The sequence below is a fragment of the Helicoverpa zea genome, chromosome 16, assembly GCF_022581195.2.
Source record: "Helicoverpa zea isolate HzStark_Cry1AcR chromosome 16, ilHelZeax1.1, whole genome shotgun sequence".
In the NCBI taxonomy this organism is placed as follows: domain Eukaryota; kingdom Metazoa; phylum Arthropoda; class Insecta; order Lepidoptera; family Noctuidae; genus Helicoverpa; species Helicoverpa zea.
This window is the reverse complement of record NC_061467.1, coordinates 4,178,321-4,205,950: the sequence shown is the minus strand read 5'-3', so window position 1 is coordinate 4,205,950 and position 27,630 is coordinate 4,178,321. Positions and strand designations below refer to the sequence as shown.

General features: G+C 36.4%; 4 protein-coding genes across 8 annotated transcripts in view; 2 read left to right on the top strand and 2 right to left on the bottom strand.

The window, feature by feature from the left end:
• Positions 1-11,185, bottom strand: part of LOC124637870 (active breakpoint cluster region-related protein) — a 28,629-nt gene extending 17,444 nt beyond the window's left edge. For 2 of the 4 annotated variants that reach the window (XM_047174592.1, XM_047174594.1), the window contains exons 1-7: positions 10,752-11,185; positions 8,299-8,542; positions 7,928-8,114; positions 7,610-7,766; positions 7,110-7,362; positions 6,015-6,186; positions 5,313-5,454 (exon numbers count right to left, since the gene is read on the bottom strand). In XM_047174592.1, coding sequence (XP_047030548.1) covers positions 5,313-5,454; positions 6,015-6,186; positions 7,110-7,362; positions 7,610-7,766; positions 7,928-8,114; positions 8,299-8,542; positions 10,752-11,036 — 1,440 coding nt within the window. In that variant the 5' untranslated portion in view covers positions 11,037-11,185. Of the gene's footprint in view, positions 1-5,312; positions 5,455-6,014; positions 6,187-7,109; positions 7,363-7,609; positions 7,767-7,927; positions 8,118-8,298; positions 8,543-10,751 lie in introns of all 4 variants that reach the window. The other 2 variants (XM_047174590.1, XM_047174593.1) reach the window with 2 other exon arrangements.
• Positions 2,970-4,549, top strand: LOC124637873. Its single transcript, XM_047174596.1, has 3 exons — positions 2,970-3,331; positions 3,438-3,985; positions 4,177-4,549. The coding sequence occupies exons 1-3, from the start codon at positions 3,256-3,258 to the stop codon at positions 4,216-4,218; spliced, it is 666 nt and encodes a 221-aa protein (XP_047030552.1). The 5' UTR covers positions 2,970-3,255; the 3' UTR covers positions 4,219-4,549.
• Positions 11,186-11,561: 376 nt separating the features above from the next.
• Positions 11,562-13,654, top strand: LOC124637447 (something about silencing protein 10). Its single transcript, XM_047173937.1, has 2 exons — positions 11,562-11,902; positions 12,182-13,654. The coding sequence occupies exons 1-2, from the start codon at positions 11,886-11,888 to the stop codon at positions 13,578-13,580; spliced, it is 1,416 nt and encodes a 471-aa protein (XP_047029893.1). The 5' UTR covers positions 11,562-11,885; the 3' UTR covers positions 13,581-13,654.
• On the bottom strand, positions 13,573-27,232 carry LOC124637446 (notchless protein homolog 1). Of its 2 annotated transcripts, XM_047173935.1 has the most exons (10): positions 27,013-27,232; positions 26,592-26,749; positions 26,328-26,464; positions 21,912-22,086; positions 21,402-21,576; positions 21,036-21,180; positions 20,129-20,318; positions 19,817-19,980; positions 13,773-13,899; positions 13,573-13,679 (listed from the first exon to the last, which is right to left on the bottom strand). In XM_047173935.1, the coding sequence occupies exons 1-10, from the start codon at positions 27,148-27,150 to the stop codon at positions 13,667-13,669; spliced, it is 1,422 nt and encodes a 473-aa protein (XP_047029891.1). In that variant the 5' UTR covers positions 27,151-27,232; the 3' UTR covers positions 13,573-13,666. The 2 variants fall into 2 exon arrangements, with proteins under 2 accessions (XP_047029891.1, XP_047029892.1); XM_047173936.1 differs by lacking the exon at positions 13,573-13,679 and having other exon boundaries at positions 13,769-13,899.
• Between the last annotated feature and the right edge of the window lie 398 nt (positions 27,233-27,630).

Below are 27,630 nucleotides of genomic sequence, written 5' to 3'. Positions count from 1 at the left end.
GTCAACGCACTGTGAGACATTTAAGACAGGATTTCTCACTTATTAGTAAAGGACAATGCCAGGGTCTGGGCTCATAGTTTGCCCAGCAATGGGAGTAGTTTCAGGGGGTTCCTTAGTGCACTCTGAACACGTAATGCAAATATTTTTGAAATCGCTCCCTGGGGTCCCGAGGAAAACCGGTTCAAATATTCTCCATGACGAGTCACTTTACAAGGCCTGAGCCATTTGCCCAGTAGTAGGAGTGGTTGGAATAGGTTATTTACTTCACTCTTCACACGAAATTAAAATATTTTTGAAATCGGTCCCAGGGGTCCCGAGAAAAACCGGTTCAAATATTCTCCTTAGATAGTCCCTTAACAAAGTCTTTGGCATTTGCCCAGTAATGGGGATGGTCAATATAGGTTCTTTACTTCACTCTTAACATGAAATCCAAATATTTTTGAAATCGGTTCCTGGGGTTCGGAGAAAAACTGGTTCTAATATTCCACATGAACTGTCGCTTTACAAAGCCTGTGTCATTTACCCAGTAGTGGGAGTGATTGAAATAGGTTCCTTACTTCACTCTTAACATGAAATTAAAATATTTTTGAAATCGGTCCCAGGGGTCCCGAGAAAAACCGGTTCAAATATTCTCCTTAGATAGTCACTTAACAAAGTCTTTGGCATTTGCCCAGTAATGGGAGTGGTCAATATAGGTTCTTTACTTCACTCTTAACATGAAATCCAAATATTTTTGAAATCGGTTCCTGGGGTCCGGCGAAAAACTGGTTCTAATATTCCACATGAACTGTCGCTTTACAAAGCCTGTGTCATTTACCCAGTAGTGGGAGTGATTGAAATAGGTTCCTTACTTCACTCTTAACATGAAATTAAAATATTTTTGAAATCGGTCCCAGGGGTCCCGAGAAAAACCGGTTCAAATATTCTCCTTAGACAGTCACTTAACAAAGTCTTTGGCATTTGCCCAGTAGTGGGAGTGGTCAAAATAGGTTCTTTACTTCACTCTTAACATGAAATCCAAATATTTTTGAAATCGGTCCCTGGGGTCCGGAGAAAAACCGGTTCTAATATTCCACATGAACAATCGCTTTACAAAGCCTGTGCCATTTGCCCAGTAGTGGGAGTGATTGAAATAGGTTCTTTACTTCACTCTTAACATGAAAAGAAAATATTTTTGAAATCGGTCCCAGGGGTCCCGAGAAATTAATCTGATAAGACTTTTCTGCCAAATAAGTCTTATAGATAGTTCAACTCAGATTTGCGCGCGGCCCTATGTGTGCGTCGGCTTGTAAATATACAACTTTCATTCGTGTGACAGTGACGTCGTCCGAGCATGACGTGTTCTCATCGCTTTTTGTTATGGGTACAGTCGTTTACGAAAATGTCTAGTTCTTCACGGAGAAAATGTTTTAAGGAGTCAGGTAGCGTTTCAAAAAAATGAAACAACATTCAAAGCTTTTTATTATTACATTTTACAGTTTATAATTATTTTCTCATACGGCTTTTCAAATTGACATTGACAGTATCTAAGAAATAAATGAAGTGAAATATCTAAGATGAATTAAATACTCCTTACATATTTTCTAGCTCGGGGTACGCGGACAATAAATAAATGTGTGGACTAAGAATGTAAAAGACCTATAATTTAGTATAATAATGGAAACAAAATGTGTGGGGAATTTTAAAAAATTATATTGCTTCGCATAATGTCGACCAAAATAAGACGGAAATAATGAAACTCATAAATGAACGTTTAAGTCAAATTGATGAAGGGATGTTGGGTAATACTTGTCGACATGTACAAAAGAAAAAAGAAGAATACTATAGACATTTTGACATGGAGTCAGAATTTATAATTAACATTGGTGAAAGTAGCGAATCCGAAAATTCATCATTTGATTTTTCAAGTAGCGATACAGAATCATTATAAATAAATAAACTAAATTACGTAATAACTGTACTTTAAACAGCCGTATACAACCCCTAAATAACTGTATTTGTACCCGACTGTACCTCTTGTCACGCACACAAAGTCACTGTGTATGTACAAGGGTTACCCACACATAGGGCCGCGCGCACGACTGAGTTGAACTTACTATACTCATATGTATATTGTCGATCTCAATGCTAAGGATCTCGCTGTCAGGATCCAGTACTGGAAAATGTTGGAATGGTTTTTTTTACTGTGATTTTCAAATAAATTCTAAAAGCGTTGGATTCTAATAAGAACTGACAATGATTTTCTGAAAAAAAGGCAATTACCGCAATATTTTTGAATTTACGGTTTAAATCTACAAGGCTACGCCTGCGCAATGAGCTATCTTCTAGAAACATCATATCAAGACGAATAATATAAGCTCGAACATGAGGTAGTTAGTAGATACCGTTGAGGAGTTCCCTCGTCTCTCTGTCGTCTCCATTGTCAGGTCAGATCTTAACCTTTACAGTTTTGTGGTGTCTGAGACATATACCCGAATGATTTTACTCGATATGTGTCTACAATTTTCGAGAGTCGCTCCCGATTTTTTTAGAGATTCCATCACCAGACCCTGGGCCGGATGACAAAGGAACCATTGAGGAAGTAAGCCCTTTCAAACAATAAAATAATTGTTGAAATCGGTTGGTAAACGACGGAGTTATGCGTAAAAAGAATACAAATGAATTAAGAACCTCCTCCATTTTTGGAAGTCGGTAAAAAAAAGTTGTCGTGTACAATACCTCGTATTTGTCAATGAATATAATTCATTTCAATTAAGGTAATAAAAGTGGAATAGTTACGAGTTCGTAAGCTTATTTTTATGTAATATTGAATAAGAGTCAAACCAGCTTTTCTCAGGACTCCCGGGATAGATTTCGAAATGCTTTGGTCTGGGACCTAATATAAGCCTATGGAACATAATACACTATGCAGTTACTGTGGGCAACACTTGAGCCCAACTTCCATACAAAGAATAGCATTGTCCTTTATAACAACAAAGGTACAACAACAAACAGCCTATACAAATACTAGACCATTGGAGGGCGTATTATTAATTACAATGTTCTTTAATTATTTGTAACCATCATAAACGTAAACTAAATTAAATTAAAGTTAGAATGCTTAAATATGCACGTTTGTCTCATTAAGTAAACATTCCCAACAGGATCTTATCTCCCCAAAGATAATAACGTACTTAGTTCAGGTATGTATATAAAGGTGAGCAGGGACTGTTTAAACATTTATTCCCGTTAAGAGTATCTATATTAACTGTCGCCATGCTCGCGTCTAAGATAGTTGTAGTGTTCCTCCTGTGTTTTGTTCACGGTAGCATTGGTAAACCAGTAACAGAAGGTAAGTACGACTTCATTTAATTACTTATTTTTGCGGGCATTTTTTTGAGTGCCATTAGCAAATAAAGTTATTTGTATGATTTATTTATACATGGTATCAATTGCAGATGAAGTAGTAGAAGGCCGCGGAATTATGACTTCCATATGGGAATGGATAAAATATCCCTTTTCTTATATTTGGTGGAGTTCAGAGGAAAATGGCCAACCTGCGGCTCAACCACTTATAGCAGCTGCCACAAGCGACCCTAACAACATCATAGACATCGGAAGCCTCAAAGTATCCGTTTCTTGTAACGATCAAACTTGTACTACAGTCAAATGTAACAAGACTCAATGTAGAAATATTACCTGCAGCATTTATGATACTAATTTTCGAGGAGAATGCAGAGAATATAACATCTTAAATGTTTCGGAAGAACCTCTGGCGGCAAAGTCAACAGAACCGACTCCAAAAGAAACGAGTACGAGTGTTATGAGTAAGCCAACAGAGATTTTGTTAATAACTTCTACTGAAAGTTATACTACGGAGGGGAAGGGAAACAACCTGAAGACGGAAGAGCATCCTCTCGAACTAGAAAAACTTATATCGCTAACTGTTAACGATAAGAAATCGGACAAAATAAAAACATACTCAGAAGATATGAAAGAGATTGAGGTAAGAGATTCATATATAGGTACTTTACTTTAAAAAATTAAGGACTGGATTATTTGGCAGAGTTAATTAGCTTGCAAGAATTTATATAGCTACCAGCGAGAATAGATTAAGCAATTTTGAAGAAATATATGTTTTTAAAGATTATAAATACTAAAAATTCTAGTTATTAATTTTTAATGTTTGTTTCACAGAATGCCGGTACAAAAGAGGGGCTTATTACATACAATGAATGAAGCAACTGATTGACTGTAGCAAAATAATTTTAATCTATTTGGTGTTGCAATCCTTCGACCTAATAAAATTAATCATCCCAGTGTAAGAAAAAATACTGCTAGTTATGAAAATATCGCCAACTAGTATTTCGAACTAATATGGACTATTTGAAAACTGTATAACGACTTCTTATCTTTTGTTACATTTCTAGATAAGGAATTGAAACGCTTAGTTAAGTCCATAGATGTTTGTCTTAAGAGTATGGAAGAGGGTAATAAAATAAACATTCCTACTCTAATAGGAATAGTCGTTACTATAAGTTACTTCCTAATTAAAATCATTATTCTATGACACTTGTGTTTTTTTTTTTCTTACCTATTTTATTTTTGTGATTTCGGGGAACCTACTAAATGACTCCGACTATTTACAAGAAGTGGAGTGACAGAGATAATAATATGATCACCTTTCCTAATTTTACACAATAACTTTAACGCTTTGGTAAAACTCCAGTGAATGTTTCGCTCGCTGAATATTTGGTCATTGTTTCCATATTATTTTGCGAAAACCACCAGCGTTTTAATTATGTGCGTTTTTTACAAAGCACATATTACCTTGATTCTATGTCTGTAATATATTTCAAAATGTCTTCTCAGATACCGCTTCTTAGTTCGTATAAAACGGAAATGGCATAGACACTCTTATGCAATTCAGATTAAAATTCCTCTCCATACGATATGCAGCGCAGCGTAATACGCTTACATATTGCTTAATAACGAAATCCTCGGCGTTTAATGAGAAAACAATAGTAGACTTGACTAGGAATGAGTTATTACAGTCATTCGTTTGTGCAAATTACTTTGTTTTGTTAGAAGCAAGGTGATTCATATACAAAAATAAGCCGAAAAGTCTGGTTTTGTAGACGTTTATTATTTTTATACTAGCGTCCGCACGGGTTAACAGTATTCCCCCACTATTTTATGCATACATACAAAACAATCCTCTTCACTCTATCTATTAACAAAACCGCATCAAAATTCGTTGCGTACTTTTAAAGATTTAAGCATACATGGGGACTTTGTTTTTTACTATGTGGGTAGTGAAGGCGAATTGTTACCTGAGTGTGCAGTTTCCTAAGTGCCGGCGGTGTAGCACTGGCCTCCGTATCTGAAGATATTGTTCTCAGTAAGAGAGGGGTGTCGCTGGAATCTGCCAGGTCGGAAACCGTTTCGTTTCCTTCTGTACCATCGCCGCCTTTCCTTTAAAAGGAAATAAACGTTAAATCTACATAATTATATGAAGCGTTTAACCACATGAGAATAAATTCACTATGTGGCTTATAGACTTTATTAACTAGATCAATTTTGGTCAAATCACACTTAGTAGATTCTTCTTCTACATCTTTAAGCTCATTATATTCAGAAAGAACAAATTCTTATTCAGCCAAAGACAGGCCTACTGAGATAGGCGCTTTGCAGTTGTTCATGCGCCTTGGTGAAAAAGGCCCTTGCGATTTGTCGCCGCGGTCGAAGAATTGGAATACTAGACTAGTGATAAACACACATAGTGTTAGATACTTTTATTTTATACGGGCAACACTGCTGCCACTGTGATGACTGTGACAACCCTTTGACAGATTTTGACAGATGGAACGTGCGATTCCTTCATTGACAGATAAACTATGTTTTTTCGATGTGTTCTTACGATTGCTATTACAAAATGTGTTTTAAAAGTAAATACAAGAAGTTATACGAATTGACGTTTTATTTCTGATGAAGGCTAGGAGATCATACCCCAGCCATGAATAGTATTAACTTACTGTATGAAGTAGTGTATGTTGACGTAGTTAGGCGCGGTGGCGCAGGGCGGCGAGTCGGGCGCTCGCGGCGCGGTGGGCGGCGCGGGAGCAGTGGGGCCGCTCGGAGCGCTCGCCCCCAGAGGCAGCGTGCTCGCGCCGCTCGACCCGTCCTCGGTACTCGAACCCGTACCGCCTTACACATACAAAACGAAGTCTTTACTAGCTGTTTCTCGAGATTTAACTAGTTGAACCACACAATCAAATTTTAAGTAGGTAGGTATAACAATCTTCGGCTGTTTTCACATGAAACAACTATTGCAGCAACTGGCAATAAGCTTTGTTCATGTTATAAAATGGGATTACATTTAGCATCTTTACTATATAGAATTCATTAAAAAACTTGACAGTTGTTTCGTGAACAAGGCGCACTAGCTGTTTCTCTAGATTTTTACCGCACCCTGATGGAACTACTTCAAATTCCTGAACAAATGAGTAACATAGCAACATAGCAGTCTTTTTTGAGAATTTTTTAAATCGGTTCAGTCGTTCTTGAGTGAATGAATAACAAAAATATAAATCTCTCGTTTTTATTGCAAGCAGACATACATAGGTGACGTCACATAGAGAAAGACGTAAGACGTGTCTATGCCTCATTTGTCAAATTATGATAGGTATGTAGCTTAGAACATACAAGAGAACAGGTGGAAATATTAACCTTTTGCTTCTCCGTAATAACTAACTACGCATATTTCCTTTACAAGGGACGAAAATATACGCGTTTGTTGACCAATTACTCATGATTCTGTTTAATTTCTAATTTAGTAACGATAGTAACGTAAACACGTAATGGGTACCCATGTACGTTAAACCGCAAACAATACTTACATTGTTGTTACGAATGACTAACGCAGGATAAATAAACTTTTCTATTCATTTTATTATAATGGGTATTAATTAATATTACAACTAAAATAAGGATAAACATCAATATTAAAAAAAAAACAATGAATGGAGACAACAATAAGGTTGTACAACATTTACGGAAAATCTCCTTTGTTTTTTACAACAATTAAAAAAATTGTTCAAAAATTGGTACTTATTACATATTAGACTCACCTGCTTGTATATAAACGTATTCCCCATCATTGATGTCAACGGGCACTTGGTCATAGTAAGGTTCGTCTTCAGAGCCTGGCACGGCCGCGGGTATACTCTCCAAGGATAGTGGCGCCGACTTGTCTGCGTCAGTTCCTTCACCCAAGTCCGGCGTAGTGGACGTAGCTTCCTCATCAATGGACCGAGGAGTAGCCGCCCCACCAGAACGCTTACGCTCCGACGATAACGAATTGATGGATTCATAACTTTTTACCTAGAAATAAAATATTTATGTAATGTATACTATGTTTGAACGCGCAAATCTCAGGAAGTGCTGGTCCGATTTGAAAAATGATTTCAGTTTTAGATAGCCCATTTATCGAGGAAGGCTATAGGTTACTTTTTATCTGGGTGCGTGCAGAGGTTCCCAAGGGATGCGGGTGAAACCGCTAGCAAAAGCCAGTAAATATATATTTATGTAACATATGACTTACATATCTATGACTTATATAAATACTCACTCTCTCACTAATGGAGGGCGTCGACGCTCTACTAGCAATGGACTCGCGTGATTCCGCGTTACGGATTCTACGCCCCAGCGAGGAAGGCGGGCTGTCCTCTGCGAGCCCAGTCTCCGGCAGCGAAGCACCACGCTTACTGAACACTTTTGGTGGAGGCCTGTATTCAAAGGATCGATGTTAGACAAAAATTACTGATGTCAAAAACACTTATAGAGAATTTATTAGAGATCTATTTTCATTAATATGCATAATCTTAAGAATTATATCTGAATCTAAAACCTTTATTAATAACTATTTAACAAGACAAAGAATGCTTACTTAGGTGGGACCTTCTTCTTAGCGATCGCCACAGGGTCAACAGGACTGCCCTCTGATGATTGCTGGGACTCTTCCGACTTCTTTGAAGCTGCTAATTTCAGACCATTTACTTCGATGACTGTTACAAAATCACCAGTTTGTGATGTTGGACGGTTTTTGGCTTGATTTGGACTTGTTTGTTCTACTGCTACTGCAATAATTATCATTGCCGTTGGAATACTGTTATAATCTAAGTTTTAACTAGGATCAGTAGAAAACAGTAGAACATTATGACAGTTGCAACAGTTTAAAAGTGAAAATAAATAAATAATGTACTTTTTTAGATAATATTACAGACTGAAAGTTGATCAAACTAAATGTAAAATAATCACCATTAGTATCCTGATTAATGTCAGTTCTCTGGACTATTTCACTATTACATCTTCTCCGCGCCGCCTCTGCAGCAAGATTTGATAATTCATTGATGCATTGATTCACTGAACTCCTCTCAGTAACACGAACTGGTTTATTTCTGAGCTGCACGGGTTCACACTCAGCTGTTTCAGGTGTGGAATCCTCACTTTTATTGCTGTTAAGACTTACTTCACTCTTCTTCAGCGAATCTGAGTTAGACTCCTAAAAAATAAATGATTAACAATCATCATTATCTGCTGAAAGACCGCAACAATATTTGGACATACTTTAATTACATTAATGGAATGTTAAAACCTAATACAGCCTTGAATAGCAATGCTTTCATACTATAAACTAAAAGGATGTAAACACCAATCTAAATAGCTGTAATAACTGGGCACTTAATTAAGTTTTTATGAATGCCAATGAGCAACATTTGACTCAAATTCAACTAATTAACACAATGACAGGGTCTGCTCGAAATTACTGGTTAAAATGGGTTATTTTTGCACAAAAGTATAGAGATATATATTCCTTTGAATGTTGGAATATAAAATATGGAAAGATAATTTAATAATGAAAGTATTTCAACCGGCCTGTAAAATAAGTGCTTCTACCTACACTGTGTTTTTAAACCACAAACTAAAGTTGAGCACATCAGTTTTCACAGGTCTTGTTATTGAACAGAATAGTAAACGCTAGTAAGGAACTTATTGATATTCAAAATCAACACTCCTTATTATAATATCTACCTCCTTTACATACACATTGATGACTCAACACACTTCTACATAGTTATACAACGTGTTGCAAAAGTACTTTTAAAAAAAGATGAGAAGCTTCTTTCCAAACTTGACTTTCCTATTATTCATTATTTTGATAAACCTTTAAAAAAAAATTGTTAATTGTCACTTAATAGGGGTAATTTACCCCCTTTCGGATTTACAGGTATTTTTGTAACAGCATGTATAATAACAATTTGTAGACACTCATGTAGCAAGATACAAAAACAACCATGAAGCAGGTCAAATATACTGTTACTTTCACACGCTTCACAAATCAATTAACAGTTAACATTAAATATTAATTAATTAGCACTCATGTGTGTAAAATATTTCCATAACATTAATATTTATACCACAGTTATGAATATTTCAAGTAGATGAGCATAAGCTCAACCATACATTGTAATACTTTACTAAAACACCATTGACCATGGCAAACAATGCAGTAAATTAATGTTATATGATCAATTTCTGTAGTTACTATCAAAACAGACTTCTCAAAAAGGAAGAGTTTCTCAATTGGGATGTTTGTTTGTTTTTTTTACCGATCTTAATGTTGTTTATTGTTTATAGCTGTGTCAAATTCCATACTTTGTTGTATACAGTATTTTGAATAGAGATCTCAAGTTTCTCCTGTCCATATTGTTATGGAGATTTTTTATAATTTCTTCAATTTACTACAATGTCTATGATTATTGATAGCATATTCCTTGTCTAAGAAGTTTGTTGTGGACCGCTATTGTCTATTGTGCTTTGCAATAACTGTACTTGATCAATTGAACTTTTATTTTAAGCAGAATTTTTGTAAGTAGTCCTATCAATGTTGTTTACCTCTATTTAAATAAAAACGTAGCAGAATTCATTTATTTAATAAAACAGTATATATAAAGAGACCAACAAATAGAAATTCATACATCTATACTTCCATATTATTCTTAAAGCAACAAAGGTTAAAGTGGTTGCACCTCTATGCACGTTCACACAATGAAAATTAGCTATCTTATGATAATCTACATTTGAAAAGGTTAAATATTTGAATATTTGTTTTGTCTAATTAGAATATGAAATCAAATTTATTCATTGGCATTTTTGACAGCATCTAAAACTTGTTACATATGAATTTAAAAAAGGTTTTGGTACAATTCATCTAACTTGAGTCTAAAGCTCACTGTGGGAATATACTATCTATAATAATTTCTGTGTTGACTTAACAATGGCCTTTTATTATTTCTGTGGTTTAAAACTTTACACATTCAATTTTATTCTCAGATAGAGTGACAAGGCTGACTTAATGAATCATCCTAATGCGTATGTAGTACATAATTAAGCTGTAGAGGAAAAGTACAAGTGAGACAGTTCCAGGAACCATAATATTTTATTCTCCAAGTTAAAACTGGTTACAATTTGTGGTGCTTTTAAAATGAATTGCTTTGATTGCAATTCATGACAGTACTAAATATCATGTGAAAATTTAGAAGAAGTTTACAACAAAATTGAATTAAAACACTTTAAATAAGATAAAATTCACAGTTTAATTGAAAGTAATTAAAAATCATTTTATTTTGTAGGAAAATCAAGGAATACTCAAAGTGTGTTTTACTTAAGTAGACCTTTATTATGACAGTCACATAATCTGAATGATTTACCTGCTTGCTATCAGAAGCCTTATCGTCGAGATCGTTCACGTCACCCCCCGAGGGCGGAGCCGTCCGGTTGCCTTGTGCGACGGCTTTATGTTTCTCGACATCTGATAATAATGTTTCTAAATACTCCACATAAAACTCTTCTTTCTCCAATTCTTCTCTTAATATAGCAACTTTTTGTTTGTGTTTAGCCAAATTGGCCCTGACATCTTCTTCCCAAGCTGCTGGTAAAGCACTCTCTGGAAAACGTTGCACCCACACGCGTTGAAAATCCCCGAAGACACTCATCTCTTAGAAAACGATGTCATGACAAATTTATGTTACAATACAATAAAATGTAATTAATTTCGTTATTTTATTAGCGTAAAAAATGTATAACAAATTCTGTCATAGCATTGCAAATCTTCATTTTATTTACCACAGATATAATACAACAAAAACTCAGATGTCGCGAAGTCTATGGATATTTGTAATGTCAAAAATTATTTTCAACGATCTACAGTCTATCTCTACACCATTGATTGATCGGAACACTGTACAATATTATGATTAATGAACAGAAGGATGTGTCACGTTGTATGATACAAATAAAAGAAATTACTTTTCAATTTTTAATTATGACTTCTAAGTTTTCTAGTTTTACTCAAGTTTACTTCAGTTATAATTATATTTCGTAAAAGTAGCTCTTGGTTTAAACCTCTCAGGAATTCGAATGATTGAAAACTGCATTACACGAAGTATAATTATACTACCGTAGAAAACGACGATTCCCTGCGGTAACTGTAGGTGGGTCTTAAAAAATACATATTCAAATTCAAGAGCTGAGGAAAAAAATAAATATGTCATTTCTTCTAGTCTATTGATCAATTTCATTCATTCATTGCGTTTTTTTTATTGTCACGATATGAGCGACGTGCCCTGAAGTTTAATAAAACAACGAGGCACCTTTTATTTAATATAATTTAGTTTATCTAACTGTGCGTTTAGTTACGGAGTTACTGCTGCATTATATGTAACTTTCATTCCACGAGTCACACTGTTGAAAAGGTGTGGGTTTGTGACGAATGGACTGGTAGCTAACCTTAGTCCCTTCCTGCGAACGTACTTCTATGATTGTTGCAACCAGGATCAGCGACCATGGCAGATAAAATAAAGTAAGTAATGTCAAATACAATATATAATTCCATATGGTCTTCAGCTACAAAAATTACTAAGTATTTAAGTACGTTGCATCTGTCCACCCTGCCATCCATTATTTTTCCAACGTTTAACTTTACACATTGTATAAAGTAAAATGATAAAAAAAGAACTTTTAGTAAATCTAAAACTTATGTTATCTTTTTTTATTTGTGTTCCTATTATTTGAATATTCCATGCCAGATGAATGATTAAACCAAAACTTATTTTTTATGTTTTTAATTTTCTTTTTTCAGAGTCAAGTCCAACTTTGATATGAAAGGTAATTATGAACCTTCAGATTCGGAAGATGAATACACTCCTCAAGAAAAAAAACTCTTGGAAAAGGTACGGAAGAGAAAACATCATGATTCGGAAAGTGAAGAAGAAATGTATGCATTTTCTGAGTCTGGCGAGTCAGAGAACGAAAAAGATGTTAGCATTGCTGATAGTGATGTAGAAGGACAAGAACAGTCTGATGATGATTTACCGGATTCAAAAGCTTGGGGCAAAAAGAAAGGATCATATTATGCAACTGATTATGTTGATGAAGACTATGGAGGCTTTGGCAATGATGAAGAAATTGCATTAATGGAAGAGAAAGAAGCAAAGGATATTCAGAAAAGACTTTTGGAACAACTTGGGGAAGAAGATTTCACTCTTGATTTTTTGACAAAGCAAGTTGCAGATGCTGAGGAAAAAGAAACTGTGATAAAAAGTGACCTAAGCCAGTTGTCAAAAAGACAAAAGTTGCAGCTTCTTGAGAAAGAAAGCCCAGAATTTGCAGGATTAATTGATGACTTCAAAACAAAATTAACAGTAGCAAAAGATGATTTACATCCTCTCTTAGAGCTTGTTAAAGATGGCAAACTCCCCACATGTCCTGCCTCAAAATTTGTTAAAACGAATTATGATCTTATTTTAAATTACTGCACTAATATAAGTTTTTATTTACTCCTCAAAAGTCAAAGAATTAATATTCAAAATCACCCTGTTATAAAAAGATTGTACCAGTACAGACAGATGTTAAACAAAATGGAACCAATTTACTTGGAAGTCATTAAACCTCAAATAGACAAAATACTTCTGGCAGTTAAGAACAATCTGGAACTACATGTTACTGAAATCAAGGAACTAAATAAAGATAAGAAACGTAAATCTGGAAAACAGTCACCTGAATCAACGCCCAAGAAGTTGAAACTGATCAATGCATTAGAAAAGGATGAAGGTGAAGATACTGGAGTATCTGATGATGACAATGAATATGAAAGCAATGACTTCTTCAAGTCTGACAGTGGAGTTGATGTTCAAAGGAACCAAGATGAATCTGAAGAGAGTGGATTTTCTGATAATGATACTTCCCCTCATGAAATTGAGACTGAAGAAAATAAACCTTCAAGCTCATCACATGATATTGTTCCTGAAGATGTTGGTGAAAAACGTGAGATTACATATCAAATTGCTAAAAACAAGGGCTTGACTCCTCATAGAAAGAAGGACCAAAGAAACCCAAGAGTCAAACATAAGCTTAAATACAGGAAAGCTAAGATCAGGAGGAAGGGAGCCATCCGTGAGCCCAGAACAGAGATGACCAGGTATGCCGGAGAAGCTTCAGGAATAAAGGCCAATGTCAAAAAGAGCATTAAAATTAAGTGAAACTCGTTTATTTTATTTTATCAAAAATATTGTAACAAGTTTATTATATTATTAAAGTTGTACTTCAATGAAAATGTTGTCCTTATTCAGTGCTGCCATCTGAAATAATTAAAAAAAATATTAAGTTAGTAAATAGCCTTAAAACAAAACAGTCAACAAAATGGTTGGGAAATAAGCTGTTTAAAAACTTACAATTTCAACACTTTATCTTTGCCTCCTGAAGCTACATAAGCTCCATCAGGTGACCAATCAACTGCAAACACCTCATCTGCATGCCCTGGTAAATCTAACTCCAGCTTTTTTATTTTCATGTTCCAAACTGAAAAGAAATAAGATATTATTAAACTTTTTTACAAAAAAAAAACAAGTTTGATAATAATGACCCTAAACCTCCTAAATCTGACAAACAAAAAACCGCTCCAATATCTATTCAGCCAATAGTGAGTGTAGTGTATGCAGGTACATGTGCATCATTGTATAGGTTATGTCATTATTATGACGCCTCGTGCGCATACGTCACTCGGTTATAAATACCGGATCGAGCGGTGGGGAGTCAGTCGTTGTCAGACTGTCGACCTGTGTGGTGGTGCGTTGGCGAGTCGATTAACATAATAAAATGAGCGTACAATACATTGGCGACGAGGATAAAACCGTGAGTGTTTGGACCAACAGTTACCTATTATCTAATTTTTATAATTTTGAACTACCTATTAGTTCTGTGATCCAGAAAAATATTTGATATACAAGGTTATACTAAATAATTTGTCCTATTCATGCCTATACCAAATTAATGTATGCTAAATAAGCTTTGATAACAAGTAACCTCTGACCGATGTTAATATTCAATCATATTAAAAAGTGCAAAAGGAAAGAAGGAAGGGAAGAGAGTAGAATGACAAAGTATACATAACTTTTATGTTCATGTATGTATCACCCGAATTGCAAACAAATTTTAACCTTTTTACGTAATTCTTTGTTTAAGTTTACCTTGCTACAATTCTAATGGAAGTAGCAATATTTATTGCAGGTGTTAATATTTATCAAATGAGTAATTTATAATACAAAATCATTACTTGGTGATCAGTTTACTCATTCTTAAACCTGCATCAAAGTTTATTCAATAATAGGCATTTATTGGAAGCAATATAAAGTTGCTGGTTGTTGAATTGTCGTCAAGACGACTTTAGCAGTGGTGGGATTTCCTAGAGGATATAATACAATAACCTATTTGCCTTATAATCAATTGTGTTTAATAATTGTTGTGCTTGCATGCCAACAAGGCGGAATGTACACGGATCTTATTATGTTGTTTACAATCCTATTTTGTAAGTGCCTGCATTCTAAGCAAATAAAGACCTATTCGATTCCAAAAATCTGCTGGTCATTAAATTGACAGCTTGACGGTTAGCAGTAGTGTATATCTACTGGTCATTAGATTGACAGCTTGGCAGTTGGCAGTAGCGTGTATCTACTGGTCATTAGATTGACAGCTTGGCAGTTGGCAGTAGTGTGTATCTACTGGTCATTAAATTGACAGCCTGATTGTTGGCAGTAGTCTATATCTACTGGTCATTGAATTGACAGCTTGATGGTTGGCAGTAGTGTGTATCTACTGGTCATTAAATTGACAGCCTGATTGTTGGCAGTAGTCTATATCTACTGGTCATTGAATTGACAGCTTGATGGTTGGCAGTAGTGTATATCTACTGGTCATTAAATTGACAGCTTGGCAGTTGGCAGTAGTCTATATCTACTGGTCATTAGATTGACAGCTTGACAGTTGGCAGTAGTGTGTATCTACTGGTCATTAAATTGACAGCCTGATTGTTGGCAGTAGTCTATATCTACTGGTCATTGAATTGACAGCTTGATGGTTGGCAGTAGTGTGTATCTACTGGTCATTAAATTGACAGCCTGATTGTTGGCAGTAGTCTATATCTACTGGTCATTGAATTGACAGCTTGATGGTTGGCAGTAGTGTATATCTACTGGTCATTAAATTGACAGCTTGGCAGTTGGCAGTAGTCTATATCTACTGGTCATTAAATTGACAGCTTGACAGTTGGCAGTAGTCTATATCTACTGGTCATTAAATTGACAGCTTGACAGTTAACGGTAGTGAACGTCTACTGGTCATTCAATTGACTGTACACGCATAAATTATCTGGCGATAGTTGTCAACTACTGCAACAACTAAATAGTAAATCTTGATAATTTTTATATTTTCTGTGCCCGGTGATTTGGATCATAAAAAGCTTCCAAACTTAACTTCTCAGAGTCTAGTCAACAACTTATACCTGCTATATTGTTCTGGTACTTAACTAACTTAATTCAAGTGCTTGCAATATAGAGGATATTACAAGAACAAACTGGTGGGTTATATACTCAACGGTTCTACAAATGACAAACATGTGCTAGGTATCTAGTTTAACAAACAGCACATTGAGGGACCGTAGTAGGTTGGCCATGTATGTTGAAGAACTCGCCCAGCTATACTGGTATGTATTCACCTATGCACAACATCCAAGTCCACCAACACCTCTAGTGGGTTGCCTACCCATAATAGTGTTAATTATAACAGTTGCTCAGTCACCCTAGGTATAATTTCAATACTTTTACTTTATTTTGCTGTATTAAAGAGGTTGTTATACAACAGAGATATTCCAGAAGATACAGAACAGTAGAACAGCATACAAGCAGCAATACTAGCTGGAAAATGTGGATCAAAATTTTGGTATCCAATAGATAGAATCTTTGGTAAACATGCTAGCTCACAATTGTAATTTCAGTACTTTAGGTTGATATAAAACTCTTAGATCAAAAGAATATGGAACTAAGCATTGGAGCAATCTGTGATTTATTTGACAATGCTACTTTATCTACCCAACTGCCTCGTTGGTCTAGCTGTCGCAAGCGCGGCTGCTGAGCACGAGGTCTCGGGTTCGATTCCCGGGTCGGGCCTGGAAGTTGGTGATTGATACACCCGTGCATCGGAAAGCACGTAAATGTCGGTCCTGCGCCTGATCTCTTTCCGGTCGTGTCGGATTGCCGTCCCATCGGGTTATGAGAGTGAAGGAACAGTGAGTGCACTTGTGTCTGCGCAAATGCTTGTGCACTATAATATGTCCTGCGCAGTTGGCTAATCCCCTTACGTGAGTACAGCCGCCGTAGCCGATAATCGGCTAGGAGGACATCATCATCATTTACCCAACTGGGCCTTCTCATCTGTGACAAAAAATCTTTTAAGGATGATACCTGGAAGGAGTTCCAATGTAGATATTTACTCTGGGAACTGTCTAATGATGATTAGCTCATGGATGATTGTTGCAATCAAGTTCTCAAAAGTTGATGATTGCGTGTGCTTTTAAAACCTTCAAGATTCAGGCTTGAATGAATTTTAATTGGTATCTTAGCCTCTTTTTTATTGATTTACATTGGTGTTTACAAATAGTTTAACAAAGTGGCCCTCATTATAATATTGTTATTTGCAAATTATGTTTTACAGTATTGCAGTACCAATAAGCAGTATAAGTACATTGAGAGTTGTGGAAGAATATGCTTCCATAGGGGCGAATAACATAACCATATATGAACATATATGAAATAGAATCCATTTATTGATCTCAAGTTAATAAATCATCACATTAATATATTCTTGAAGTGCACACCTACTTGTAATATAAAGTTGTGTAATTTCCTCAACCCATCCCATAAGATAAGATCCATATGGGTGGTGGGATGGATATCTATTAACAAAATAATGTCTTGTGTCCATAGCGTTAGGGTTAATAATAATTGATCTTAGAACACCAATCTTAGGTTACCGTAAGACAATTGGACTCGCACGAGAGGTAAAGAACTTTATCACTATTTACATTTATCGACATTTATTACTCTTTTGTGCTAATTAAACTACACAGTTGCGTCGACATTTGGTTAATAATAACTAAAATATTATTAAGTTCCTAAGTCCTACTGCAATATATAATCTGAGTAAGTGTTCCTTAAAGTATAGGAAGTAAAATTGCCCTTAGTCACCAAATCGTTTAAAAATTTACTTGGGTGCTGTCCCTATAAAAGATAATAATATTTTTATATTCTGGTTGTCTAACTAAAACAACGTAGATAAAGTCAGCTGCAATAAAGGGTAAGCGCTTTTGAACGAAACTATAAACATACTTATGCAGCCAACTATACTTACATAAAAAAAAAAAAAAAAATATTACGTTACCTATACGCGGTCATGAAATTGGAAAAGCGTAAAATATTAAAAATGGAAGCAGCACAAAGCTGATCATCAAATTGATGAGGTCAAGTATGACATGAGAGCAGCATAGCTGCTCATGAAATTGAGATATAGAATTAGAATCCCACATTTATCTATGTGTAGACAGATGTTTTAGAAAGGTTAGCGGTTGTTTTGCAAAAGGAAAATTGCATCGACTAGAAAACTGTTTGTGAGCTGCTGTCACCTTGTTGAAAGGAAGAAGAGCATGAGTTGAGGGTCAGGGACTCTTCTATTTTATGGTGATGCAGAATGTCACAGCTTCAAAATATATAGTGCAAAGTTAGTGACACCTGTTAAAGTGCGTTCGTTGCATAATATGGTTCTAATTAGTTAAAATCTGATTCGTAATGTTACTTTACACCTTCGTTATAATCAATATGTAACCATGATACTAAAAAGCTTACCATCAAAGCATAATAATTCTTTGACTACTTAAATTTTTGAAAACCACATTAGGAAAAGCAAACAAACATTACAGAACGCAATGTCCGGTGATAATAGTGTTCTTGGATGCCTAACCGAAATATAAGTATTCCTATCGCACTATTATATGCAGTAAGGTATTCATATGTTGGGTGTTGAATGCTAAGAAGCTTACAGTTTCTTGACTAGATATTGGACATACATTGATGTAGGGTATTTAAAGCCTATATCAGAATTTCAGCGAGTGTACTAGCAGAAACGTGCAAAGTACCAGCGCTGATCAATAGGGTTGAAGACCAGATTGTTTGTTACATTGCTGAGATAATGATAGGCTTTGATATTCCACTCTCAAATTAAAAACTACATATTACCAAAATTAGTTGAGTTAGCATTCTCTTGCTTACAAGGCACACAAAGTACTTAACTCGTACATAGAACTACAATTTAAACCATTAAATTGGTGACAAAATATGTGATCGCCATTAAATTGGAGACAAAGTATGTGGTCACCATTAAATGGGTGACAAAGTATATGGTCATCATCAAATTGGAAACAGTCCATCTAGGTCACCATTCAATTGGGACGATCTTATGTGATTACTTTCCTCGTACGGCTCGTACGGTTTTGAATGAGTGAAAAGCATTGATGAGGTACCCTAATGCCGATCTTTTACCTTGGAACAATGCATTCTGTATCAGTTTTAAGTGAAGTCGAACCAAGCAAGATGAGTGCTCATTATCTGAAGGTACAGCAATATTTGAGACTTGCTTGATTTCACATGGACTGATTGGCGGGATGTCTGCCAAATGGACGGATCATCTCTAGTGTAGATATAATACAGGGCCGGAACAGCGGCTACAAAACCTGAAGTTAAACTTGCCGGCCTGATATCACTGCTACGAATTTGTCTTGTTGAGCCTGAAGCAGATGCTGGTATGTTACCGTCTGCAAAGGGACGGATTTTTATTTTTGTTTATTTCACAAGGGAAGGGATGTAGTGTCCTGCAGTATCACCGATATCTGTCGTCTCCTTAAATGGAAAGGGAAATGAAATGGAAACGGAACAAAGTAAATCAGTTTGATGGCAGTGTGATCGGGATCTGATAGCGTGGTTTTGTTGTGCTGCAGGTGTTTGATAGATCTTTAAGAAATTACCAAAATATTTATGAGTTTGATTGTTGGACTTTTTGAAATAAGGTTAAAATCAAAACAACAAGGGAGAGATGTAGTGTATGCAGGTACATGTGCATCATTGTATAGGTTATGTCATTATTATGACGCCTCGTGCGCATACGTCACTCGGTTATAAATACCGGATCGAGCGGTGGGGAGTCAGTCGTTGTCAGACTGTCGACCTGTGTGGTGGTGCGTTGGCGAGTCGATTAACATAATAAAATGAGCGTACAATACAGTGAGATAATTGCGCTCAAACATACACACATACAGGTCAAACTGAGAACCTGCTTTATTTGAAGTTGGTTCAAAAGTAGCATGTACTTAATTCAATAGTGGATCACACCATACCTTTCAAAGTAGAGTCTGCACTAGAGCTCAACAGAAGTCTGGAGTCAGCTGACCATGCCACCATATACACTGCTTGTACATGTCCTCTCAGTGTTGTTATGAATTTACCAGTGATTGCATCCCATAGCTTCACAGATTTATCAAATGATGCTGATGCTATAATTCTGTAAAAAAAGAAAGAATTTTATCAAGAGCGGCGCCACCGTGGCATAGACCGGCAATTTGGGTACTGCCCTATTTGTGACCTTGTTTGTGAGATTTGGTTTCTATATTCTAGATATGCTACCCTTCTATTAGTAAATTAATATTTACCTTGTATCTGGTGAAAATTTGACATCATTAATGAGCTGTTGGTGGCCCGTCATTCGGGCTAAAGGACGTTTCTCCTTCTCAGGTAACCAAAGAAACAGTGTAAAATCGTCCGATCCTGATACTAAGCGCTCATCGCTTTTTCCGCATACTGCTTCATACCTTTCCAGGGCACGCTGTTGGAGGGTAGATTCTAAAATAATATAAACAAAATCTAAGCTTATAAGTGATTTATTAAAATTACTAACGAGCAGCGACCCGCCCCGGCCTCGTACGAGTGCAATGCTATTTAATGCATGTTGTTGTATGTACATATATTATTAATCTTCCTTTCAATCACTAACCGTCAGTTGCACAAAGCTATAGTCTGTTTTTTAATCTCGTAGACTAAACAAACTGACATTACGAGTGTGGTCAGTTCATTGCAAATTCTTAAATAGTGATGTGGCACGACCGATACTTAGCGTTAATAAAATCAAGTATCGTTTTTTTACAATAAGTCATCCTGAAATAATGGGCTTATTCTTGATGATTACGCATGGCGTTGCGTGGTCAGATATCCCTGGCAGTTTGTAGCACGTCGTGCAGCCGTGTGTACGTACGTGAATTGTAAATATAAAACTTTGAATGAATATTAAATTCGTCTATTATAGATAAAAAGTTACGATTCAACAAACCGGTGCCGTAAGTACAACACTGCACAAAAAAAGCTAGCAACATTATTTGTAAGTTTGACATTTTGCAAGTGTCAATTTAGTCTACGAGATTAAAAAACAGACTATACATATAACAAACGTGTTTTTTTGCTCATTTTAAATAATGGTACGGAATTCTTCATGCGCGAGTCTGACTCGCACTTGGCCGTTTTTTTTTTTAATTTTGATGTTTCTATACTTTAATGAGGACTTACTGTCATCAACATTGAATTGTTGATCAGTGACTGGATGGAAAGGCCCAGTGCGGAGTACATAATCAGTGCTCAACGCCAGTGTGTTCACCCAGTGAGCATGGCCTTCCAAAGTCCTGCAGAGTACTCCATCATCAGCTCTCCACACCTTTAATAGCACAGTTTTTTTTAATTTATAATACTTTCAGGCTGTCAGAGATAAGATTAGCCACTTCTGCTGGCCTACTTTATTGACTAAACATTGCTTAGTTTCAGTTATTACAAAAGATCAGACCTATATTTAAGTCTAAATAAATATAAACTAACACTAACAGTGTTATCCATACTGTGTATTTCATCAGGAATATGAGCAAATTAAAGAAGACCAACCTTAATTGTCCTATCTTGAGATGAAGTGTAGATAAGACCATTGCCACCCCATTTAACACAAGTGACGGCTTTTGAGTGTCCAGTGAGACTTAATATTGTCAGACATGTTACTGTATCCCATATCCTGACATCACCATCTTTAGATGAACTTGCCAGTTTTCTACATTCTGGATTCCTGTAATATATTGTGAATATTTAAGTTAATTTTTAACACGCTTTTATTGGGTTGAACTGTATGTAACCATGTAATGGAATAACTTCCAACCAAGGATTGTAGCATTATGAAAATTTACAGCTGTGTGTAGTTGTAATGAGAATACAATAATATGGTACTGATGAACTGATCTGATGATGGAGCTGGAAGATATGAACTGAAACTTCATGCTTGAACACATCATAGCTGTGTTAGAAAACTTTAGTAATAATTTTTATGTACCTTTATAAGTGTGTCTTCCAATGTATTTAAACTATTACTTTATTTGTATGTTGCTGTATAAATCAATATGTTACCTGTGGTAAGGTTCCCAACTAAGTGCTGTGACCCACTGTTTATGTCCTATCATAGTTTTTCCAATTTGATTGCCAGTGCTTGGATCCCATAGCATCACTCTGCCTTGCTTGCATGCTGAAGCCAATTTCAATCCATCTGGTGACCAGCTTATGCAGAGGACCCAGTTGGCATGACCTAGTGATGATAATGAATTACTATAATATTAGTAAATATCTACTATATAAGAATATATGTACAGATGCCAGGTCAATTTACCAAAATCTATAAATTAATGCAGATGCGTAATTGGTGGAATAAAAATCCTCCGACGTCAAATGGATACTAAAAGTCTTAAAGTCTTCAAGAGGGTCCAATTATATATTTAATTTTATAAATTCACACATAACAAGCTTTTTACAACCACTGACATTACATTTTTTTTTTACACTTTTTTCTTCTATCAATTTTTGTACCTAAACCAAAGAGGTTGTACATACAATAATACTTTCCCTAATTGATGAGAAGTATTTGTGTGGCTAATGCATCCCAATCCTCTGTCGTAAATCCAGTAGCCGAGGTCTGGGAACTGCCTTAGTAAAGATCCATTTACATGGTAGTGCCTTCCTGTTGGGCGGTAGTTCACATAGACTCCATACATTGTTTTCCAATAGCGATTTCATTTCGGTGTTTAATGCCTTCAGCCACTCATCTCTGTCTTCTCTTCCCAAGTCTTCTTCGTAAGACTCTGGAAAGTGATCAGAGTCAATGAGGCAGATATAATCCTTCATCCGCTGTGGAGGTCTAAGAGTTGAACGGTCTCTCAAATTATACCTGTGAACTTCAGGTTCTCTAATCTCCTCTTGAGCATCAATAAACTCTTCTGCTTGATCTGCTTCTGAAGTATCTTGAACATGATCTCCTGATACAGCCTCGTCATTGTTAGCTGTATCATACTCTCCCTCTAGAGCACATTCATTAGTCTCATTATCACGAGTTTCTGGCTCTCTTATTGGTGAACTTATCTGCGTTGGAACATCTTCCGATAAGATCACTCCCTCTGTCTCTATCAGATCGAAATCTCCCTCTGTCTCACTGCTACTTGGTTCATTAGTTGGTGGTAAATCCATTTCTTCTTGAAGACTTGGCAATGCAGTTGGGATTCTCAATTCGATTCTTGGACTAAATATGACATCTCTAGATCTTTCGGTCTTTTTTCCATTCCAGATGCGATACCCATCGTCGTTATCGTATCTAATAAGTCTGCCCTTAATAGCTTTCTTCTGTAGCTTCTTCCTTTTCTGCTTAGGAATGTGGAAGTAACATTCACTACCAATTACACGCAAGTGAGAGATCTTCGGCTTCTTCTTATGCCAAAGCTCATACGGTACTTTCCCTGCTTCTCTAGTGGGTCCAGTGCGATTGAGAACATAAGCAGCTGTATTAATAAGCTCTGCCCACAAGGCTTGTGGAAACTCCTGTCCCGAGTGCATGTATGATCGAGCGGTTTCTACTAAAGTCCTGTTCTCTCGTTCTGCGCACCCATTTTGCTCAGGGGTGTATGGCATCGTGAGTCGCTGGATTATTCCCTGCTTGTTAAGAATATCTCGAACAGCTTTATTGTCGAACTCGCCACCATTATCGCTCAATAATGTTCTAACTATATGTCCAGCGTTTTTAGCTTCTTTTAAGAATTGAATTAGCCTGTCCTTTACTTCACTTTTGTTGCGAATGAAGAAAACGTGACGAAACGCGGAGTAATCATCTTTAAAAAGAACAAAATAGAGATGTTTGCCATAGCTCTCCGGGAATGGTCCGCATATATCAGCGTGTACCAGCTCTCCAGGCATATTAGCTCTTTCTCTCTTGCCAAACTTCAGTCGCTGTGTAAAGCACAGCGACTGAAGTTATAGATGCATCCTTCGCACTGTATATCACTCTCTAGATTTAGATTAATCCCCAGTTCCCTCTTAACAAGATCTTTAATGTACTTCTTGTTCTGGTGACCAAACCTCTCATGATATAGCTGGAGTAAGCATGATGGATCAACAGCATTAATTTGTACAGGTTTACTCGGTAGAACTGTCTTCATCTGTAACTTATACAGTCCACCATTATGTTCCCTGTTACCTACTGCAATAACCTGACCATTTAGTTCCAATCTGCACTCTTTAGTTGTGGAAATAAATGTACTGTTTCGCAGTTTGTCCTGTGCAGCTAACATAGATAGCAGATTTTTCGTTAGTTTTGGCACATACCAGACATCACTTAGGGTAAGCTTCATAATTTTGCCGTTAACATTTGTTTCAACCACCACAGACCCTTTCCCTTTTGCAGGAACTACGGTGCCGTCTGCCGTCGTTACGGTGTGGTTCGACCCAAAGTCCTCATAATTTATGAATATATCTTCCCTATTGGTTACGTGAGTTGTGGCACCATTGTCCACATACCAATGTTCTGCATCTTTATCCTCTGAGCAAGTATATATCATTAGCGTAATATTCTGCACTTGCTGCTTCGTCGACGTAGACTGTGAAGGTGGTTTCTTCGGTCTGCCATCTTGTATCCACTGCTTGCAGTTCTTGATGCGGTGTCCCTTTTGTGAACAGTACCTACACCTCAAATTCTCGTCTCTGGATTTTATTTTTAGCTGCGGCTTAGAGGTAGAGGCGAGCACTTCTTCAGTCTCTTCTTTGTGATTACCTAGTGCCCTCTCGTACCCACAGAGTTGTGCTGTTAGTGTTTCTATGGTCCTCTCCTGTTTGTTCAACAGCATCCAGCTAGATTTGAAGTTGAAAAATTTTTCATCGAGGGAATCCAAAATTTTACAAATCAAAAACATATCTGGTAACTTCATATTAGGATCAGTCTTCAAAATTTCGGCATTCAAATTGTTCCAGATGTTCTTCAGTTTTGACATCATTGTCGACACATCCCCCGAACTATTTTTATAGCTGAAAAACTGCATGCATAACGTGTATGCGCGATCTTCGGACTGTCCATCAAATAATCTATGAAGTTCCTCCCAGACTTCATGTGCTGTCTCGAACCTCATGACTTTCATCAGCGTCTCTTCGGTCATGTTACTGGTCATTATGAGCAGAGCGTTGCTGTCTGCCTTTCTATACTTCAATAACTCTGAGTTATAGGCCATCACAGCACCATCGCCTGTTCCTAAAATCGGCTTCCGAAGCTTTCCTTCTGCTGCCTCCATGGCGCCTTCTGTGCCACGCAACATTACGGAAACTTTATACTTCCATGTAACTAGCCCAATTTTCACTGCCTTTGAGCTGACCGATTTGAATTTTAGTTGTAAAATTTTCCATATCCTCCGACGTCAAATGGATACTAAAAGTCTTCAAGAGGGTCCAATTATATATTTAATTTTATAAATTCACACATAACAAGCTTTTTACAACAACTGACATTACATTTTTTTTTACACTTTTTTAGGGTTCCGTAGCCAAAATGGCAAAAACGGAACCCTTATAGTTTCGTCATGTCCGTCTGTCCGTCTGTCCGTCTGTCACAGCCGATTTACTCGGAAACTATAAGTACTACAGTGATGAAATTTGATGGGAATATGTGTTGTATGAACCGCTACAAAAATATGACACTAAATAGTAAAAAAAAGAATTGGGGGTGGGGCCCCCCATACATGTAACTGAGGGATGAAATTTTTTTTTTCGATGTACATACCCGTGTGGGGTATCAATGGAAAGGGGTTGGAGTGTAGCAAAGGGTGTGCAAGGCTTTTGGGACTTAGAAAATTTTTCATAAAAAATGAAAATTTCTGAAAATGTCTAGTTTTTCATTTCCATCGTATAGAATACCTAAAAATAAGACGAAAACCATCTGGGCACTTTTTGTCTAGGACCAAGGAGCCCCGCGTAACGGGGCTCCGTCGACTATGGACACCCCGACTTAGGGCAACCCCGACTCGGACAGGTTAGGTTCGAAGGGGATGGCGGGGTCTGCAAGACCCCGCCATCCCCTTCGTGGTTATTTTTTTTTAAACCACCCAGAAGTAGGAGACCCGCGTAGCGGGGCTCCGTCGACTTTGCCTTTGTTTACAATGACCTTCAGTGCTCATTTTCAGGTGAACCGTTGGTCCTAGACAAAAGGTGCCCAGACGGTTTTCGTCTTATTTTTAAGTATTCTATACGATAGAAATGAAAAACTAGACATTTTCAGAAATTTTCATTTTTTATGAAAAATTTTCTAAGTCCCAAAAGCCTTGCACACCCTTTGCTACACACTAACCCAATAATATAAATTTATGCCAATCTAATAAAAACCTTTGTACATTGTGATAAGATTGAAAATCTTTGAAGCTGACAGATTGAGGTAGGTTGATGTGCTGTTGTCTGTACATGTTCATTTTATTTTTTACAATGATTTGTGTAATAACATTTTTTTTTTTAATTAATTTAACTTACCTTTACATACATGTAGTGGTGTTTGTGTACTTAAGTCCCAAAATCTTACAGTGGTGTCTCCTGAACCACTTGCCAGCTGCTTCCCAGAGGGACTGAAACTTGTTGATATCACTGCTTCTGCATGGCCAGGTATTGAACTGAAAAATAAAAAAAATTAACAAGCCAATCAAGGTGTTGCCACACGTATAAAATATTGTGTTGCCAGTAAATTTAACCGAATGAAATGAATAACTTAAATATTTTATAATTCTAATGTACACTGACCTTGTGCATCTGGTGACTGGTCTTACTCTAAACACGGCTTGCTGCTGATATATGATTTCAACAACTTCTTCAGAGTTCAAACTTTCAATATCAAGGGCATCTTTTAGGCTGTTAGTTATTTCAACATCTTTGACAAAAAATAAGAATGGCTTGTCTTCCTGAAATAAAAGTTAATATATTTTATGCACACCAATAGCAGCAATAGTATAAAATACGAAATAAGTTTCTTGACTATATCATTTCTAATATGCATGCCCATTGCAGGTACATACACAAGGTTAACAAATTATGTTGACAGTAGTGAGAAACACAAAACGTTGTAATCAATGTTTTGAATATATGCTCATGTTTGAATATTTTTTGAGTTAACTGATCATGAAATAACTCGTGAAATAACATGAAAAGGGAATCACGAACTTACTTCTTGTAATAGGGCATTACATATCAGTTGTAGTTGATCTCTAGTTATATTAAGAGGAAGGTCTAAAGGACTTCCTGTCTCTTCACCAGTGTCGGACTTAAGTCTAGCTTGAACGCAACTAGGCAGGTCTATTTCCATTTTTAATAGTCTAAAAAAGAAGGAATATAAACATGCACATAACCTCCAAACAACACTTCAACGTGAAATGTCAATACTTATTTTTGACAGAGACACTGACACTTTTTGTTTCGTTCTAAAAACTACAATTAAAATCTTATGTACAAACGTAGATGGAGTATAGAACCTTTACCTACTATATAGAACCTCAGTCTACACTCTACAGTCCCTCTTTCAACTCAGACATTTTTTTAGGAATACTGACTTTTCATTTAACAGTCAGATAATAATAGATCGACTCAGAAGTTCATAGAAGCAGCATGTGATTCAAAATGTACTGGCCAGTGCTCGTGACTATGGTGTAAAATAAAGTGTACATTGATAATCACTCGGCCTCGTAGATTAACGATTTTTGTTGGTATAAAAGGTGACCCTCAAAACTATAGTAGCATCGTGCAAGAATTATTTAAGTATTTTCAATATTATCTTTATAAAGTAAAT